Source organism: Carassius carassius, chromosome 22, assembly GCF_963082965.1.
Source record: "Carassius carassius chromosome 22, fCarCar2.1, whole genome shotgun sequence".
Lineage (NCBI taxonomy): Eukaryota > Metazoa > Chordata > Actinopteri > Cypriniformes > Cyprinidae > Carassius > Carassius carassius.
Window position 1 is genome coordinate 15,796,687 of NC_081776.1, and position 19,908 is coordinate 15,816,594.

The following is a 19,908-nucleotide window of genomic DNA, read 5'->3' on the forward strand; positions in this document are numbered from 1 at the left end:
TATTTACGTACACCAGGTGAAAAGATGAGGCTAGATTTGATGATCTTGCTCAGATTAGACCTGCAGGTTTCTCTTCTGAGGAGTTGTGAGCATTCGAAACAGCTTTGGACACGTGACTAGACTTAAAAAATACTGTTCTGTACCGTTGAATTAAACAGCAGTTTGCGATTAAAAGTTTTTTTTCCAAAAACGGTTTGCATTCACAGTATTCAACTGTATTTTTGAATAACAGTGCTTTACTGTTGGAAAATCTCTGTTTTTTTACAGTTTTTTTTTACAGTGTATATAAAATAGTGGATATTCCAAAGATGCTTGGTGTAACTTTTGTAAGAAAAAATTATGCAGTGATGCCGTTAGAATGAGAGTCAAGCTAATAAAAACATAACTATAATCCAAAAGTAATCTACACCACTCCAGTCCATCAAACATCTTGTGAAGTCAAAAGCTGTGTGCAGTGTTGGGGAGTAACTAGTTACATGTAACGGCGTTACGTAATTTAATTACAAAATTATTGTAACTGTAATTAGTTACAGTTACTAAGAAAAAATGAGTAATTAAATTACAGTTACTTATGAAATTTTTTACGATTACAAAGGGGATTACATTTGAATATTTACACACATCCACATACAGATTTAACTGATTTCTTTCCCAAATTGCACTGACTATTATGAGACATACCGCCCTAATAATTTCCGGGATGCGGAAATACAGTCTGGTTCGTAGAATCCAGTCATAAAAACGGAATGCCTAACGCGGACGGAACATCCCACATTTTGGATGACTAAATCAAAAGTAGGTCAGTACACTTGAATCAAAACATGACATCGACTAGTGTCTGTGAATATTAAGCCCCGAAAATGCGATATATGACTTGCACATTCTGCGTGTCTGTGGAAATCAGGCGCGGACTGGACACCGGGAGAACCGGGACAATTCCCGATGGCCTGGCAGCCGATTTTGCCCCACTATTTAATATAATTATTGTATAATTGCCTGCCGAATGTACTAAAGCGATCATTTGCGAATCCGCAATTTGATAATTAAATCTCTAATAAGTCATGAATTGTAAGCCATGACTCGCGCGCTCTCCGCGCCTCCGCCAAACGGTTTGGATCAGGCTCAGAGTAATCAATGCGAGAGAGAGAGAGAATAGAGTGGAGTGGAGTGCTGGAGCAAAGAAGCAGAACTACTGTTCAGGGTTTCAGGTCAGTTTCATCTGTAAAGATGCTTTTTTGTCTTTGTTTTTTTATTTAATTAATCAAGCAGCAGCACGTTGCTCATCAGTCATCACTCAAAATACTATATAAAGGACATCATTATTATCTGTTGTAATGTTACAGTAGTAATTTAGCTGAAAAATAATCAAATTTTTTTTTATAGGTTTAGGGGGAGCTACGATAGACAACAACACAACCCTTACGAAAATTAACATTTTAATATTTAACTATAAATCCAGAGAAAATGGTTACTATTGTTTAACTGTGATAACCAAAAATTTAAAATTATTTTACAAATGTTTTTATTTAAAAATAAATACAAATCCATTTGCAATAAAAAAAAAGGTTATTTTACTTTTATATAGGCTAATAAAAGCATGGTAATTTTTTGTAAGGGAAAAACATGACTCGTGTACAGTATTAGGATTTTTCTATAAAGGTATTGTAGTATTGTAGAGTATTGTATTGTAAAGTATAGTTTTGTTCAATCTTGAGTATTAAAGTCACAAGAGAGATGGATAACGGGGCAAAATAAAGAGACTGAAGAGAAAAATGGAAGTGAAGGTGCAGTTCAGGAGAGAACTTTTAATTATTTTGCATGTCCCCAAATTAAAGATTTAAACCTTTTTTATGTCAGGTCCATACAAAAAATAGTTTTGTCCATGAATTTGTTTGTATGAGTTTGAATTTTCCAGTCTGAATTTTTTTCCCAGTCCGCCCCTCCTGTAAATTAATGGCAAAGACATGGTTTCATTTACTACACATAGGCCTACTGAAGCTCGCAGTGTTTTCAACCTCTGCTGCCTCAATATAGGAGTACACGAGCACATAAACATAATTTCTAGAACTGCTCTGTGTCACTTCATGTGCATTTTACTTATTTTGAGAAAACTATCATCATATACGGAGACAGCAGTTTCAAAAAAACACCAATGTTTCAGGAGTTTATTACACAGAATACATCACATGCTTATTAGATAACTGTATTTAAGTTGATGTATATGCTTTTATTTATTATTCTTTAATTTTCACAAATTTAGAAAAGTAATCAAAAAGTACTCAAAAGTAATTAGTTACATTACTTTAATAAAGTAATTGAAAAAGTTACACTACTATTACATTTTAAACAGGGTAACTTGTAATCTGTAACCTATTACATTTCCAAAGTAACCTTCCCAACACTGGCTGTGTGTTTGTAAGAAACAGAACCATGTTAAAGATGTTTTTAACTTATAATAAAAGTCCGCTATCCATAATATTGCTTTCTCCAGTGAGAAAGTTGTCTAATCTTAATCAGGAGAGAAATACGCACAGATCTGAACAGCACCGTTTCAACACAGTTCTGAGCAAATATGTTGTGGATTTTAATGTGAGAGGACAACCTGGGATGGATTTTGGAAGCCTTTCATGACTATATCATCTGCATGCATAATTCCTTCCACCCCTTCATGAGCTCGATGCATAAATTATTGTTATTCCTTGATAATGTAACCTGTATATATTTTGAAGAATTTCTTGTCTTGGTGATGATTTCCCATTCATTCAACTTAAAAAAGAATCTAAAAAGAACCCAACATTTCGATGAATGTCCACTATCCACTGTGCCAACATATATATATACTAGGCTATTTAGGCTCCTGTAGTTGTTGAGCAAATTCATGTGCAAATTTGAGCAGCATTAAACATGCCAACAACAACAGCAACAACAAATAAAACAAAGCCATGTCAGAGACCCGTTTCAGAAAGAAGGTTAAGTGAAAACTCTTGAGTATATGTTAACTGAAATGAGGGAAACTCTCAGTTTTCTGGTTCAGAATGTGAGTTATATAAAACCCGAGAAAGCAGAGTCAAGTATGTTTCTGAAAGAGAGGTACTGTAACTTATACTCAGAGTCATTTACCATGGTAATTTACTCTGTGACCCTAAGTTTCTTTCAGTCTCCTCCCATTTTTAGAGTTTAAGCAATGTTTAAATATTTCATTCATTCATCCACGCTGCAAAAATGCTTTTCTTACTGAGTATTTTGGAATCTACACAAAATGATTTATTGCCTGTGGGAAACCATGCATATGAATATTAGTTCAATAACTTACTGTTCTGCCGGTTTTCATCTCTGATATTGAAACAGTGATAAAGAATTAAAGTGAGGTATTGGAACTCAGTTGATCATGACTTCTCATTGAATGAATTAACTCAATTCAACTGTTCTGAAACTGAAAACTCATAGTTTCCCATCTCCGGGTGAGTCAACTCAGAGTTTAAGTTTTAACTCAGAGTTGGTTGAACCATTGAAAGGGGCCTCAGATCCAGCTCTGTTCCTGCTTTGCGTTGTGTTCTGTGAAACACTGTGGTTCTGCATTAAGATTCTGCATTCTGCAAGATGGCTTTTGTTCATATTGATATTATTTTTATTTATTGGTCTTTTGATTGGAAGTAATTGGTTAAATGTAGCCTAAGTATTTGATATAAAAAACGAAATACTTTTAATAAAACAATGATTTGTCATCTTAAAGTTAACAAATGCACTTGGATTTCATTTCTGACCCTGATTTCGAGTTTCTTTGACTACTTTGAAGGTCAGTAGGCTATCTTGTGGGTTTGAAGTGTGCTTATGGGTGTTTCTTTATTGGTGTCATTTAAAGTGCGTTCAGCGTAACTTTTAGGTTACGTAACCACAAGGTACGCCTCGCGTAATTTCCGTTTGCGTGCATAGTGTGGCGGTGCGTGAAAAACGCACATGGTCGTTTGGCGTGGTGCTGATGCGAGCTTGGACGCTGAGAACTGAATTCCACTGTTTGCCTTTTCCCTGCGTGTTCGTTGGCTTATCAAGGTTGTTTAATGCTAAATAATAATAAGCAGAACGGTGCTAATTTCTGCACGTGGGTGAGTTTTTCTCTGTCTCTCTCTCTCTCTCTCTCTCTCTCTCTCTCTCTTCCTGTCCTTGTTACAATACTTGTTGTGATAACGATTTCTGCCTTAGGGTTATTTCTAAATAACCCCAAAGGCAGAAGTCGTTACGTAAATTCAATTAATAATTAATATTCTTTGGGCTAAAAATCAGAGATTCAGTTCAACATAATGCGTGGTGACGCATGAAGTCTGAAGTTACATAGCGATTTTTTTAAGTACTAATAACGTAAAGGATCTCTGTTTTGCGCCTTTGCTTTGTTTTCTTACGTACGTGAGAAACGATCTAAAATAGAATTTTTATCAAATCGCAAAAGCCTGTGATTTAACTAAATATAATACCTTCAATTTCACAGACGTATATAGTCTCAGACTAAAATGCATGTCTTTCGTTTCAGTTCTGATAGCTTGACATAAGCTTAAAAAAAAAAAAAATCTGTATACTGGAGAATAACATTTCTATTTCTAATTTATTTTGAGTGAAGTATTATTTTTACAAGCCTTTATTTAGTACTTTAAACTAGAGCTAAAATATGGTTAACTATGGAAAAATCATAACTACATTTATTAATTATTTTGGTCAATATTCTAATCACGATTATGAGTGGGCCACATGACAAACTTTATATGAGTGATTTATTTAAAGATATAATCGATATATATCAAATATGTTTTCTGTAAATAGGGGATATCTCCTCGTCTGTGAATGATTTTTCTTAGCTTTGGGTGCTAAGAAAAAACAGAAAAGCGCTTTATAAATGTAATGAATTATTATGTTGCTATAACATCTACATTTTAGATATCAGTGAAACTTCACAATTCTAAATTCCCAAAAAAGGTCCTCAAAATTATTTTTGAAAATAATTTTATTCAATAATACCAAAAAAAAATGCAAAGGACAAATCCATATAAAAAATCTACACATGAAACAAACAAACAGTGCTTTACATTTTTATATGGAAGTCTAAAGTATTCAGCTAACCTAGTACAGATATTGAATAATCAGATGTAAAATAAAACAGCATAGTCTTAAACTTCCATTATTTCTTATTAAAGCTACAAAAGTCCTTCAGTCAGCAGCACAGAGCCATTTTCTCTTTTGTTGTTTAATATTAAACACACACTCAGCTGCAGGGATTGTTGCCTACTGTCACCACAGAAAATGGGGCGCAATAATAGTTTTATCTCAATTATTGGATTTTCGCTATCATCTGCGATTATGAACGCGATATTGCGTAGCTTTTCTGCGAACTACGGCTCTGTGTAGTAAGTGCGGCTCCATTTGAAATCAGGTGATGGACATTTACCGCTAATCACAGAACCAGCTTTACTGACGAGACACGCATGACAATCGCATGTGATTAATCGTGCAGCCCTAGAACTCATTTCATTTCAGGAAATCCCTAAAATGGACAGAAGCATCCAGCGATCACCATAGATTTGTGTAGGTAGATGGATGCCTCCTTCGACAGATCCAAGCACGTAGACGCATCTGCCATCTTGCAACGGTCAACTTGACGTCATTCACCATAATAAATATTTGAAGAGGCCACAATCGTGCACAGCCCATTGTTTTTAAAAACCACTAAGATTTAAGTTCCCGTAGAAACGGGATAACCTTTCACAAGTGAGAATGCTAGAAAGGGGCAGAACCATAGATGTATTGTGGAATTTTCTAATATTCATCGATTATTATGCTGAATGATGTCAAGTTGACCGTTCCAATATGGTGGACAACTTATGTATAGCAGCCCATAGAAACAGGCACTCATGAAGCATCTACTTATTACATCTATTGCTGTTGCTGAATTAAAATAAGGTAGAAATGTTTTGAATTATGAAACATGAAGATAATAAACACTCGACTGCAACAATGTATAGTTTATCGGTGTTCAAGTCATCTCGATAACTTTCATAAAAATTAAGTGTATTTATAATCCATTGCTAATTTACATGGCCTTTATCACGGTATAGAATATATTCTGCCTCATTCTTGTAGAGTAAAAACATGGTATAATGTTCTCTTTTATTGGACGACAGGTTTAGAAACCATTCTCGTTAAAAGGGAACATGTTGCTTTATCAAATGCACTTTATAAGCGGGTAGGTGTTCGCTCATCTCTGCGCGTACATTCACTGGCATAAAATTAATAATTTTATTATTATTTGCATTATGTTTTAGATGAGCAGTTGGTAATACAGCCTTTTATGGCCAATGGTCATTCAAAAAGATTTGGGCCCGGTTCCCCGATAACGTTCACTCTTAGCACGCTAAGAAGACATCGAAAGATATATCTTACCAAAGTTGTTGATATTTCTAAGTGTGTTCCCCGAAGTGTCCCTTAGGAAGCTTCTTAGCACGCTGCCTCTTATGTCCGACGTTACAAGAGCGCTGTCCAAAGTCAGGGTGCTGAATTAGTTGGCATCGATTGCTTATGAATCGATTTTCCACTTTACGCGAAGGTGCAATACAGCGTTAAGAAAGACAACACGTTCTATGCAAATGAAACATTCCTCAAATTATTACAGTAACATTTATTTTAACATAGTTTAAGTTATCAGTAAAATATAGACTATAAATTAAATTATCAAAGGGTCAGTAATGTTCACATGATATGTTGTGACGGTAAGACAAACCGGGTATCCCTCGCCTAATCATCCGTCCCGTTGTGCCACTTGTGCCGCTTCTTGACATGGGTTTAACGACTTATAAAAATTATATAATACACTTTTTAATATTAATGGTAAGGTACTTTACAATTAGAATTGATTGGCAAGCAGCTGCAGTTACTTCTGTTTAATGCGGTATTGATTGCAATTGGTTTATGTTTTTAATAAAAAGCAACCTATCTACAATGAACAGAGAGAGAGAGAGAGAGAGTTAGATACAAAATATGCTGGGGAAGCAACGTAAAAAAGGGCACCAAGCCTCTCGTCAGAGGAACTAGAAGTGTTGCTGACCTTGCCACCAGGTCAGATATCACACCCCTATGGTCCACTATTACATGCACATTTATGGCCGCCTCTTCCTTTCGCGATAAGTAGCCTACGCCTGATCATTCACTGATGGATTGGCGATAGGGATGAGTGCCATCCACCAGGATGCAATCCCCGGCATGGCGCAGAAGAGCGTTGGTGACAGTGTGGACGCATTTCCACACAGAGGTCTTGATTAGGCTGTAGCCCTCTCCCACGACCTCGATGAATCTCTCTGTAGCAAAAAAATAAAAAATAAATTAGCGCTGGGCTTCAGGGCTTAAAGCAGAATTCCGCAGCGTTAGCCTGGCCAGTGCAGGTCTGGGGAGGTCCAGCTGCTCCACAATGAGTTGTCTTGGGAGGGGATTTTTTTTAATATAGCCAGGCAAAATGTCAAAAGGGCTTAAGTTTTGCCGAATAAAAAAACTGACATGGACTAAACGGCTCCGCGTCCGGCTCCGTCTTTGATTCAATACAAGGACACGTTGGATCGCTGCCATAGTTGGTCGCTTACTGGACACCGCCATGCTTACCCATTTAAAGATCTTAGCCATTTAGAGCCAAATTGTTTGCCAGATTTTAATTATCAAAAAATGATTGCCAATTCGCTTTAATTACATTACGAAAAAGCCTAGGCTAATTACCACCTTATTAGTTCTGTAACCACATAAAGTCAACTTTATAAATAGGCCTGTATCCATTGCGAACATAATTTATTATGAGTCTTAAAAAATAACAGAAATTCATTGTTGAGCCACAAAATTGTCAACATACCATAGTTTGACTTGTACTTCGCTGCGCTGGTTTCTAAAGACTTCTGCACAGTAGCGTCATGAGCTCAAATAACGCTAAGAGAGAGCTACGAATGGTCCAGACCAACCTTACGAAAGTGTGACTTACAGAAGATATACTTGTGTCGGGAACGGTGCCATAAGGTTAAGAGAGAGGTTAAGGAATAGGTTAAGAACTACTTGGCGATAAGAACGTTTTGGGGAACCAGCCTTGATGAGTAAGACTTATGTATGCAGTGTTTCCAAATCTACAGTTTTATGCAAAAGTTTGGGCACCCCTGATAATTATCATTACAATTTGTAATCTGCTGGGCTTCTGAAGCAGCAAATTCATTTGGATGTAATTTATACTGTACCTCATGAAGACGGCATCATCATGGCACACAAAGAAACTCTTAAAAATTCAAAACGTTTAGTTTATTTACAACATGTAGTTAAGTAACATACCATGACAAGCGAGCTATTTTGCTGAATATTTTCACGATTGCAAATGTTACTTTGATTTTAGTTTAACAAACAAGTAACTTAGATTTTAGACACAATATTAAGCGTTTTGTTTTTCACCAATGAAAATGGTTCCAAACTAAGACCAGAAGTATTGCATATTCTCCAAGAAGCTTTGTTACTGAATGATTTGGCGTTTTGAATGAACCAGTTAGTCTCATGTTTAAAAGAATGCATTTTTCTCCCAACATTTCTTGTGTATTCAAAACTTTATTTAAAACATTAGTCTCACCAGCCTCCTAGCTACTATTTATTGCAGTTGTCATTTTGCAGTGTAAATTATATAATTTGATTGGTAACAGCCCTTTAGTGGATATTGAATTGAATAAAAAGGGCCGGCTCTAGGTTATTTGGCGCCCAAGGCTAGAGACCCCCCCCCCCCCCTCGGAAAAAGAAACTCCACAGTTATTCCATAGTTCTTCATTTTTTATTTTAAATGTTCACACAACAACTCTTTGAAAGCAACAACCTGAAGGATACAGTAGAAAACAATAGAGAAGCATTAAGATCTCACCTCAAGGAAAAGCAGTTAGTGTTTTCATTTTATTACGTGTTTTCATTTATCCCATCATTTAAAGCGCTAAAACCAGCTGTCAGATGTTTTTCGCGCCACTCCCGGTTGCTGAGCAGCTGAGTTTGATACAAAATACAAATACAAGCAGTGTGTGGACAGTGCACAGTAAAAGTGTACAGCGTGTGCGCAGCTTTCATAATACGATACATACATTTAATTAATTTTTATTTTTGTAATTCTGCAATTTTGTGCCCCGTCCAGCAGATGGCGCCCCAGGCGGCCACCTGTGGCCGCCTATTATGTTAAAAAGAAGATATTATGCCATGTGCACTTTAAGTTGATTTCATATATTTTAATTTAATAATTTAATGTTAATAAAAACATTTTTTGTCTTGGCCTTTTTTTTTTGCTGATCCTAAAAATGATCCGATCCATACGAGGACGTATAATTAGAATGCACTTTAGATGTTCTGTGTCATTTATACCAAACACAAATGTTGCTGGTTGCTAGTGTGTTTGCAGCACTACTGTTATTTATTTTTTATATATTACATTTTTTATATTTTTCAGTTTAATAGATTTTAATTTCTAAAATTGTATTTATTTAAATGTGTATATTTAAATTTTTTATTACACATTATGCATTTTTTATTTTAATACCGTGCAGTGCACAAAATTAAGATTCGAGAGATGGTTCAAGTCAGGGCTCAATAAATGATGATAAGTTTAGAAATGTTGTGCATCCACTTATTATTAATTTGACATTTTAGCATGCAAATGAAGGGGAAAACTTCAAGATATCGGCCCTAAAAATCGGCAGCACATATTGGCCATCGGCTGACCCTGACCTCTATACATCTGCATCGGCTATAGAAAAACCCATTTCGGTCGATCTCTAATTGTAATGACTGTAAATGAATCATTCATTCAACCAATTCATTGAAAAGCACTGATTTGAGGACTGAAATGATACTAGTGTATTATTATTCCTCACTCTTGTCTGTTGTGTCTTTATGAATACACAGATAGAAGACCTTGGGTCAGAATTGAGAGGGTGACATGATGAAAACGATACAGCTCTGGGCCAGAACGAATGAGGTAAACCCAAACAAGATTGTGTTTTCTGTAGCAGTTGCACAATCATTTAAGATATGACTAGCTAGAACGTAACACAGTAAAATCAGGGTGGTAATAATAATAATAAAAAAAGTGTCTGGCAGCTTGTAATAATTTGGAGGGTGCCTTTCAGCCTTGGATCTGGCAATGAGGAGGGGTGTCTCAAAGTCTGTCTGAGATGCTTTCTGTGACACAATTTGTTTCAGGAAAGTGTGCCACTTGGTACTGATATAATTAACAAAGGTTAGGAGCGTTTATGAATAATGGCCAGATTGGTTAAAGTTATATGCACAAATAGTTGAAAATAACATGCATTTTATAATTGTACAGTATAATCTAGCTGGGTTGATTTTATCTTTATCTTTTTTTGTTTGAAATTTGTCTTGTTTAGCAAGCATTAATTTAGTGCAAATTTATTTGGACACTTTATTGTTAGTAGGGAGAAAAGTATGAGCTTTTAAGGTTCAATGATATTCACGTATCCCAGTGGTATGTTGCTGTTTTAATGTGTTTTGAAAAAAATGATAAAATATAGTTTTGTCAGGTTTTATTTAATTAGACAAAAACGATTGTAACTATAAATAAGTTTGGTCACCTTAGAAGGACAGTTTTCAACATGAGTATTGTAGTGTGCATGGCATGTTTTAAATATGCATAAAGTATGCAACTTGTGAAAAAGGAGACAGCAGATCCTTTTTGACATGTTTTATTGAAGGCACTGTCATTTTTTAACATGAGTCTGAGTGAGGTAGAGAGCACACTGGGTTTCATTTGGCTTCATTTTCAGGTTACACAGCTGCAGAGAGACACTGTAGATGTACAAATGAGGTTAAGGTAATTAACTTGACACAGTATCTGCAAATCTTTAAATGATAAAGCAAACAAGTCAAGACTCCAACAGTTACGATCTGTATGTTATATTATTGTTCACATGCACTCAGCCTTTATAGCCTTCAGTATAATAGACATGTAGGCATATTTAAAAATTAGACAATTATAAGTGAAACATAGGGAGTTTAAAAATGTAATGCAGTTGAGGTTTTTGGTCAAAAAATTGGTAACCGCTCTAAAGACTCATCACGACCTCAGTGGGTTGCGGATATTCTTGAAATGCTCCCAATGTTGAAACTAATTGTGTATATATATTATGATTTTGTACAAAAGATTAAAATAATTTTTGAATGAAAATATAAAATGAGCATGTCCCTGATGATCAAGAGTCTTCTCCCTCAGGACAGCAGGAGGAGTAATAAGGTAAGTGTAGTGAACACACTGGGCAGCAGGGTGGCACTGTCGCTCTGTGGGATTCCCAGGTTGGCGGTGGTGCAGGACAGGGGTAGTTGTGTTGCTTTTGAGCTGTAGTCACTCTTTTGAAGAAAGAAGTTTTGTGTGAGGGCGGAGAATGTGTCTGGACCATACGGCACTTGAATGGTCTGCGTGAGGGTCTTGTGTCCTGTGTACGTCACCTGGAGGCATGGAGCAGCACAAATGTAAGTGTTATTCAATGTCTGTATCAAAAGAAATTATTGGCATGACTAATACAATTTTTGTGAACAGCAGGAGACAGAAGATCAGTCTACATGATTGGCTGCAGGGAGTGTCCCCATCTGTTATATTTAAGGTTGTGTAATAAGTTTGATGCAAGTGAATTTGTACCTCTGTGTTAATGTCATAGAGTGAATGTTTTCAGGGTTGCCAACTCTCACTCATCTGGCGTGACACTTGGACTTAAGAATGAGATTGATGCTGAAAGCGTGAGTGTCATATGCATGAGAGTTGGCAACCCTGAGAACAGCAACATTATGCCTTGAAATGCACTTTCTTACAGTTTAGCTACAAACCTGATCCAACTCACTTGTGAGTTCTTGAATTCAAGAAAACGACAAGTGTAGCTATAAGTAATAGTTAAATTTGCTTAACATTATCACATCATACCTACATACTGTGTTTATCATCTTTTCCTCCGAATATTTCATTGAAAATAATTCCATCTATGTTTGCTTAGCTACAGCAATAGCATAATTCCTTTATCACACTTCTGAACTTCAAGCACAAAGGTGCCCTCTGGCTTCACATATGAATAAAACTTACTCTCCACAACTTTCTCAAAACATGCAGTTTTAGGATCACTAGTTGTTCTTCCCAAATGAACAATGAATCCATGAAATGCAATCTGGTTAACAAACATACATTGACCTTTCTGATACTAATAATTCCTCTATCCCATTTCGGTTTATCCATGTCTTACTCTGGGAATTTCCTATCTAACTGATGATAACAATATAAACCTTTTATTTAGTCTGAGTGAATGAAGCCTTTGGCCCCAACTTTACAGTTAAAGAATTAATTTCTCCTCAATGAACCGTATTTCCTGGACTAAGGCACATGAAAAAAGCCCGCCTATGTGGTGCCCACTGTCCGTCTTTACTTGCTGACTAAATCCCTGGTGGATTCAAAGACCACCAACACTTAGTTCAACTAGCCCTTTAAAACAATTACTTATCGCTCTTTTCCTAAATATACAGTAATTTTGTGATACTATTGTGGAAGAATGTTAATCACACTTTTGAAAACAATGACTCAACACGTTGAGCAGCTGTGAATTTCCTCACAAGAGGGACTGAGCTTACTTTGATGGTGTAGTTGCCGGGCAGCAAAAGTCTGTAGTATTCCCCGTTATGATCCGTCCTGAATGGACAAAGGTTTCTTCTCCCCGCTACCTCCACTACAGCATTTCCGGCAGGCATCCCGTACGAGTCCATCACTACTCCTTTCACCCCTGTGCAAAATCAACCAATCAGTCTGACTTTTTCATAAGAAAGGAACTTTTCTTCATATTTGGGGTGGCCTCTTTTCAGTAAGCAGCCACCTTATATCAGAACATCCAGCAATCACAGGGAACACTATATGCAAATAGAAAATATGTTGTCTTGCTTTTCTACAATGTTTTGCATAAAAAGGGTACATGGCCCATCTTACAAGGTCAAACGTAACTTGACCATAATTAGTGGTATCTGTGAGGTCTAAAAGGACACTAGCTGCTCTAGTTAGTCTCTATTATAACGTGTGGCAACGCAGTGTTGGCTTAAAATCCTGCGGTTCGCTTGCGGATGGATTACAGTGACAGTTGTGTCAATGCTGGGTGTGGACAGTGCCTTTGTCCCTTTGTGACTATCCTGTGAGACTATCCTGTTGCTAAAGACCTAATTTTTAATGATTTATGCAATACAGAAAACAGACAGAATCCAGCCATGGCATTTACAGTGTAACACAATGTCACAGATTTTGGATGTGCAATATCTATAATGTATAACTCTGGTTTTCGACCTGTGATGGTATTGCAGGTGGACCGCCAATTACTATTAAAACAAATAATAATATTGTTCACATATGTAAAAATGTCATAACTTAACAATTTCATGTATATAATTAAATAACAAAAAAATTTATATTAAACTGCAACTAGGCTTCCACTATTCAAGCTTACTGACTGGTTTAATAAACTGCCAATTTATCTTAGATATTTTTGCTGCATATGCTACAGAACAGCAGCAGTTGTACCAAGCCGTGCCAGCCCAAGTTATTTTCTGTTCATTGCCAGTTCATTCAATAAAGACAGTTAACAATCTAGCTTCTGAGTACTAAGTTATTAACCCAACAATAGCGGGGTCAGTTAATTTTTTTTTGCAGTGGGCCACACAAACATATGTGTTTGGTTGTGTGGGCCGCGAGTTGAAAAAGGTTGGGAACCACTGGTATAACTTAATCAAATCAAGATATAGAATAGTAGTGGCCACTGCTATTTTAATGTGAATGAGCACCATGGTTGTCTGCCGCACATACTCGAGTGCACCTGATGATAGTTGTGTGTTAAGCACCTGACGTCTCGCTATATGAGATGCTACCTGTGAAATTAATTTCTAAAGCTGCTCTGACAAGTTCATTTCATCAGAATTTTACCATTTCATTTTATACAACTATCAGTATTTCATACACAAACAGAAACTCAAAAGGTCTTAACCCAAATTCAGCAATTTAACTAAACCTCTTACACAAATACATTACCACTGAACAGTAGTAGCAGCAGCAGTAGTAATATTAACAACATTTATCACTATTTTCCTTGTTTTAATTTTAACATTTGTTGTGCAGAAACATGTTAGCCAAAAACAAGGTACATTTTCATTTGATTACATTAACTCACCTGTTAAATAAAGGGTTTAGTTCACCCAGAAATTAAAATGGTCATTAATAACTCGCCCTCATGTCGTTCCAAACCCGTGAAACCTCCGTTTATCTTTGGAACAGAGTTTAAGATATTTTAGATTTAGTCCGAGAGCTCTCAGTCCCTCCACTGAAACTGTGTGTACGGTATACTGTCCATGTCCAGAAAGGTAAGAAAAACAATCAAAGTAGTCCATGTGACATCAGAGGGTCAGTTAGAATTTGACGAAAGTGACACTGCGGTTTAGTGACATCCGGAGTGCAAACGAATCATTCGATTAAAACGGTTATTCTTAGTGAACCGGTTGAACAAGTTCACCAAATCGAACTGAATAGTTTGAAACCGTTCGCGTCTACAATAAGCATTAATAATTCTCAAGTCAAGAACCGGTTGCATCGGTTTTTGGATCACCAGTACACTGAACCGAGAACCGTTTCTGTCGGACGCGTCAGATTTGAGAACCGATGAGCTGGTGATACTGTGCATGCGTGATTCAGCGCGAAGCAGACCGACACACAGGGCGTCTGAACCAAACTGGTTCTTTTTGGTGATTAATTCTGTGCTATGAGCGCGGGTAAACCAAAGGCTTGAATGAAGGGCAACCGGTTTATTGAATTTAACTGTCCGAAAGAACCTGTTCGTGGAAAAGAACCAAACTTCCCATCTCTACTGCAGTGACTTATATCTGCAGTGTCACTGCGGAGTCGTAAACGTGGATTGACAACAGACCCAGAAGAGAAGACAATGCTGAATAAAGTTGTAGTTTTTGTTATTTTTGGACCAAAATGTATTTTCGATGCTTCAACAAATTCTAACTGACCCTCTGATGTCACATGGACTACTTTGATGAGGTTTTTCTTACCTTTCTGGACATGGACAGTATACCGTACACACAGCTTCAATGGAGGGACTAAGAGCTCTTGAACTAAATCTAAAATATCTTAAACTGTGTTCCGAAGATGAACAGAGGTCTTACAGGTTTGGAACGATATGAGAGTGAGTCATTAATGACAATTTTCTTTTTTGGATGAACTAACCCTTTAATGTTATATATTCAAATATTCTATTAGAGATCCAAAAACAAAACAATATATTATTGTTTACATTTCTATATATTTTATGATTTCAATTAATTTAGCCTTCTTTTTTTTAATACTAATTCAATATATATATATATATATATATATATATATATATATATATATATATATAGCTGCTATAATCACACTTAACATTGCTCATTGTACTTACCTAGGTGTACTTGCTGTATGTAAGCCAGTAGTGCAGGTTTGTTGGCCTCCCATAGGCCGGGAAGCTGTGCCTCTGGAGGAAATTTGCAGCAAGAGATTTCCAGTGTGAGCTCTAAACACTGTGCCCACACATAGTTATAGTCTTGCATTCCACCTAAGAGAACGACACATGAAACTAGTACGTAACTATTAATTTGTACTAACGCTGCAAAAAAATAATCTGAATGTCTCAAAAGTCTCATTAAATTAATATTTTTTTTCCTACTTTACATTAATTGGACCACAAATGTATTTGTTACAATTACTACTTATATCAGCTATGTTTGCAGGTACACTGTCATGAAAAATTATTAAACTTACGCTAACACTTACCTTGTAGAGGATACCAGTAATATCCGTTAGTGATGCCGTTGGTGAAGTCTTGCGAACCATAACAGCCATTTCCGTTGTGCATTTCACTGTGGCTGTAGGAGTAGGTCTTTGCCAGTTGGACAAACACATCGTCGTCGGGGGAGATGCTGTAACCTTCCTGAAGCTCGCTTCCTGAATCAAAGTCAATGGCATTACAATGCTAGACTTGAAATAAATTCCAACACAATCATCAATAAGACAGTGGTGTTAAAACTTTTTGGTAATACTTTATTTTAAGGTGTCCTTGTTACACATATTACATATACTAACATACTTGTTATATAATAATAATGCAGAATTAGATGCACGTAACCCTACGCCAAACCCTAATCCTAACCTTAACAATATAGTAAGTAGGTCTACATGTAGTTAATTAATATTACTCAGTACTTAAATGTATAATAACACCCTCAAATAAAGTGTAACTAACTTTATGCTTTAAGGCATAATACCTTAATTATTTTTAAGACTATAACTGTCAATAATGACATTACAGCAAACAATAATTTTACTTGCTTTTCAGAATAATAATAAAACTTTCTGCTTTCAGAATTGGATTTGTCTTCAACCCTATAAAGCCTAGCATATGAAAGGCTATTGTGAAAAAGTAAATACAATAATTATAATAATAACTATTATTATTATTACAATCTAAATAAATACCTGATGTAACATATCAAATGTACACTTAATTTACAAATACATTTTAAAACAGTTTGCATGTTTTTGTTTACAACAAATATTCATATTCCATACATCAGCCTTCAGAAACAAGTACACAACCATCACAATTTTGTCTTTGAACTTCCATTTTTGTTGTAGATCTAGAGTATTGCTGTGGAAGAGTAATTAGCTGGTGAAATGGATTTAATGTACAGCTACATTTAGAAGCCTTACAATTTCCATATCACAATCCAAGCAAGCTTTATAGGGTTAACATAAATCTCCATAATTAAAAAAAAAATGGAAAAGTTACTGCTATGGATTCATTGGCAACCGACCTCCATTGCTGTTGTCGTAGGGATAGCTGGCCACCACTGCTCCTCCGTGTAGATTGGCCGAGAGGACAAAACTTTCTGTCTTTAGCCAGTCCATCATGGCCCTGACCTCCTTCTCCCTTTCATGCTCGGTATTACCCGCGAATGCGTCCGGAAAATTACGATTCAGGTCCACCCCGTTCTTATTATACCTGCGGATGGGGAAACGGGTTACTCACAGAAGAAAAGGCTCAATAAATCAGCTTTTTGGAAATAATTAAGAATATTACCTTCATTCTGGCTCATTTCAATTTTCAAGTTAATTCACTTTATATACTTCAATTGTACACAAATGTTGCAATTCAGTTGTATGTACAGTGCCTTATGAAATTATTCATACCCCTTTTTTTTCCACATTTTATGTTGCGTCCTTATGTTAAATTGCACAAGTATTCATATTCATATTTCTGGGACACTTGAAATTTTACTCTGGAGCATTCATATCACTTCTAGATGTTACTACACTTTGAGTAGAGTTAACCTGTTGCAAATTCAATTGAATGTGTATGATCTGGAAAGGCGCACACAGCTCAACGAAAGGTCTAACAACTGAAAATGCACATCACAGCAAAAACCAAACCCTGGGGTCAAAAGAAACTGCATGTACAATTGTGGCCAAAAGTTTTGAGAATTACATAAATATTGGAAATTGGAAAAGTTGCTGCTTAAGTTTTTATAATAGCAATTTGCATATACTCCAGAATGTTATGAAGAGTGATCAGATGAATTGCATAGTCCTTCTTTTCAATGAAAATTAACTTAATCCCAAAAAAACCTTTCCACTGCATTTCATTGCTGTCATTAAAGGACCTGCTGAGATCATTTCCGTAATCGTCTTGTTAACTCAGGTGAGAATGTTGACGAGCACAAGGCTGGAGATCATTATGTCAGGCTGATTGGGTTAGAATGGCAGACTTGACATGTTAAAAGGAGGGTGATGCTTGAAATCATTGTTCTTCCATTGTTAACCATGGTGACCTGCAAAGAAACGCGTGCAGCCATCATTGCGTTGCATAAAAATGGCTTCACAGGCAAGGATATTGTGGCTACTAAGATTGCACCTAAATCAACAATTTATAAGATCATCAAGAACTTCAAGGAAAGAGGTTCAATTCTTGTAAAGAAGGCTTCAGGGCGTCCAAGAAAGTCAAGGAAGCGCCAGGATCGTCTCCTAAAGAGGATTCAGCTGCGGGATCGGAGTGCCACCAGTGCAGAGCTTGCTCAGGAATGGCAGCAGGCAGGTGTGAGCGCATCTGCACGCACAGTGAGGCCAAGACTTTTGGAAGATGGCCTGGTGTCAAGAAGGGCAGCAAAGCAGCCACTTCTCTCCAAAAAAAACATCAGGGACAGATTGATCTTCTGCAGAAAGTATAGTGAATGGACTGCTGAGGACTGGGGCAAAGTCACATTCTCCGATGAAGCCCCTTTCTGATTGTTTGGGGCATCTGGAAAAAGGCTTGTCCGGAGAAGAAAAGGTGAGCGCTACCATCAGTCCTGTGTCATGCCAACAGTAAAGCATCCTGACACCATTCATGTGTGGGGTTGCTTCTCATCCAAGGGAGTGGGCTCACTCACAATTCTGCCCAAAAACACAGCCATGAATAAAGAATGGTACCAAAACACCCTCCAACAGCAACTTCTTACAACAATCCAACAACAGTTTGATGAAGAACAGTGCATTTTCCAGCACGATGGAGCATCGTGCCATAAGGCAAAAGTGATAACTAAGTGGCTCGGGGACCAGAATGTTGAAATTTTGGTTCCATGGCCTGGAAACTCCCCAGATCTTAATGCCATTGAGAACTCGTGGTCAATCCTCAAGAGGCGGGTGGACAAACAAAACCCCACTAATTCTGACAAACTCCAAGAAGTGATTATGAAAGAATGGGTTGCTATCAGTCAGGATTTGGCCCAGAAGTTGATTGAGAGCATACCCAGTCGAATTGCAGAGGTCCTGAAAAAGAAGGGCCAACACTGCAAATACTGACTCTTTGCATAAATGTCATGTAATTGTCGATAAAAGCCTTTGAAACGTATGAAGTGCTTGTAATTATATTTCAGTATATCACAGAAACAACTGAAACAAAGATCTTAGCAGCAGCAGTTTAGCAGCAAACTTTTTGAAAACTAATATTTATGTAATTCTCAAAACTTTTGGCCACGACTGTAGAGCTCAGAGACAGGATTGTGTTGAGATGGATCTGGGAAGAGCTCAGAAAAAAATATCTGCTACATCGAAGATTGATGGAAGCATGTAGCCTACATTATCCTTAATGGAAGTTTGGAAAAAGCAGGACTCTTCCTAGAGCTGGCCTCCTGGCTAAACTGAGAAATGGATGTAGAAGGGTCTTGGTTAGAGTTGTGACCAAGAAGCTGATGGTCACTCTAGTTGAGCTCCCTGATCATATATTTGATCCGAATTTAATTGTGGGATAAACTTACAGAAGGACAAACATCACAGCAATATTCCATTAGGGTTGCAAAGGGGTTGAAAATTTTCAAAAATCCCTGGAATATTCCAAATCCTGGAAAGTTTCCAAAATTTCTAAAAAAAATTCTGAAATTTACTGGAAAATGTCCACCTTTTTGCAACCCTACTCCACTGATCTGGGCTTCATGGTGGTGTGGCTAGACTCAATTATGTAGTCTGTGAAGACGCATGAAAAACCACTAGGAATTTGCATTTCTGGTCTATTGAACCTCAGTTCCAAGAAAACCAGTTGCTGCTCATCACCTGTACAATTATGTACATCCCAACAGTCAAGTGTGGCAGTAACGGTCTCATGTTCTGGAAGTGTTTTTCAGCAGCAGGGACTTGGGGACTCATCAGATTGGAACGAAAGCTCAACAGAGCAAAATATAGCCTTAATGAAAACCTAGTCCAGAGCATTTAGAAATGCAGACTGGAAAGAAGGTTCACCTTCAAACAGGACAAGGACCCTAAGCAAACAGCAAGAG

General features: G+C 36.9%; 1 protein-coding gene across 1 annotated transcript in view; it reads right to left on the reverse strand.

Moving 5' to 3' along the window:
• Positions 1-10,993: 10,993 nt before the first annotated feature.
• Positions 10,994-19,908, reverse strand: part of LOC132099048 (carboxypeptidase M-like) — a 53,653-nt gene continuing 44,738 nt past the window's right edge. The window contains exons 5-9 of the mRNA XM_059505440.1: positions 16,915-17,102; positions 15,875-16,045; positions 15,504-15,656; positions 12,658-12,806; positions 10,994-11,493 (exon numbers count right to left, since the gene is read on the reverse strand). Coding sequence (XP_059361423.1) covers positions 11,257-11,493; positions 12,658-12,806; positions 15,504-15,656; positions 15,875-16,045; positions 16,915-17,102 — 898 coding nt within the window. The 3' untranslated portion in view covers positions 10,994-11,256. The remainder of the gene's footprint in view (positions 11,494-12,657; positions 12,807-15,503; positions 15,657-15,874; positions 16,046-16,914; positions 17,103-19,908) is intronic.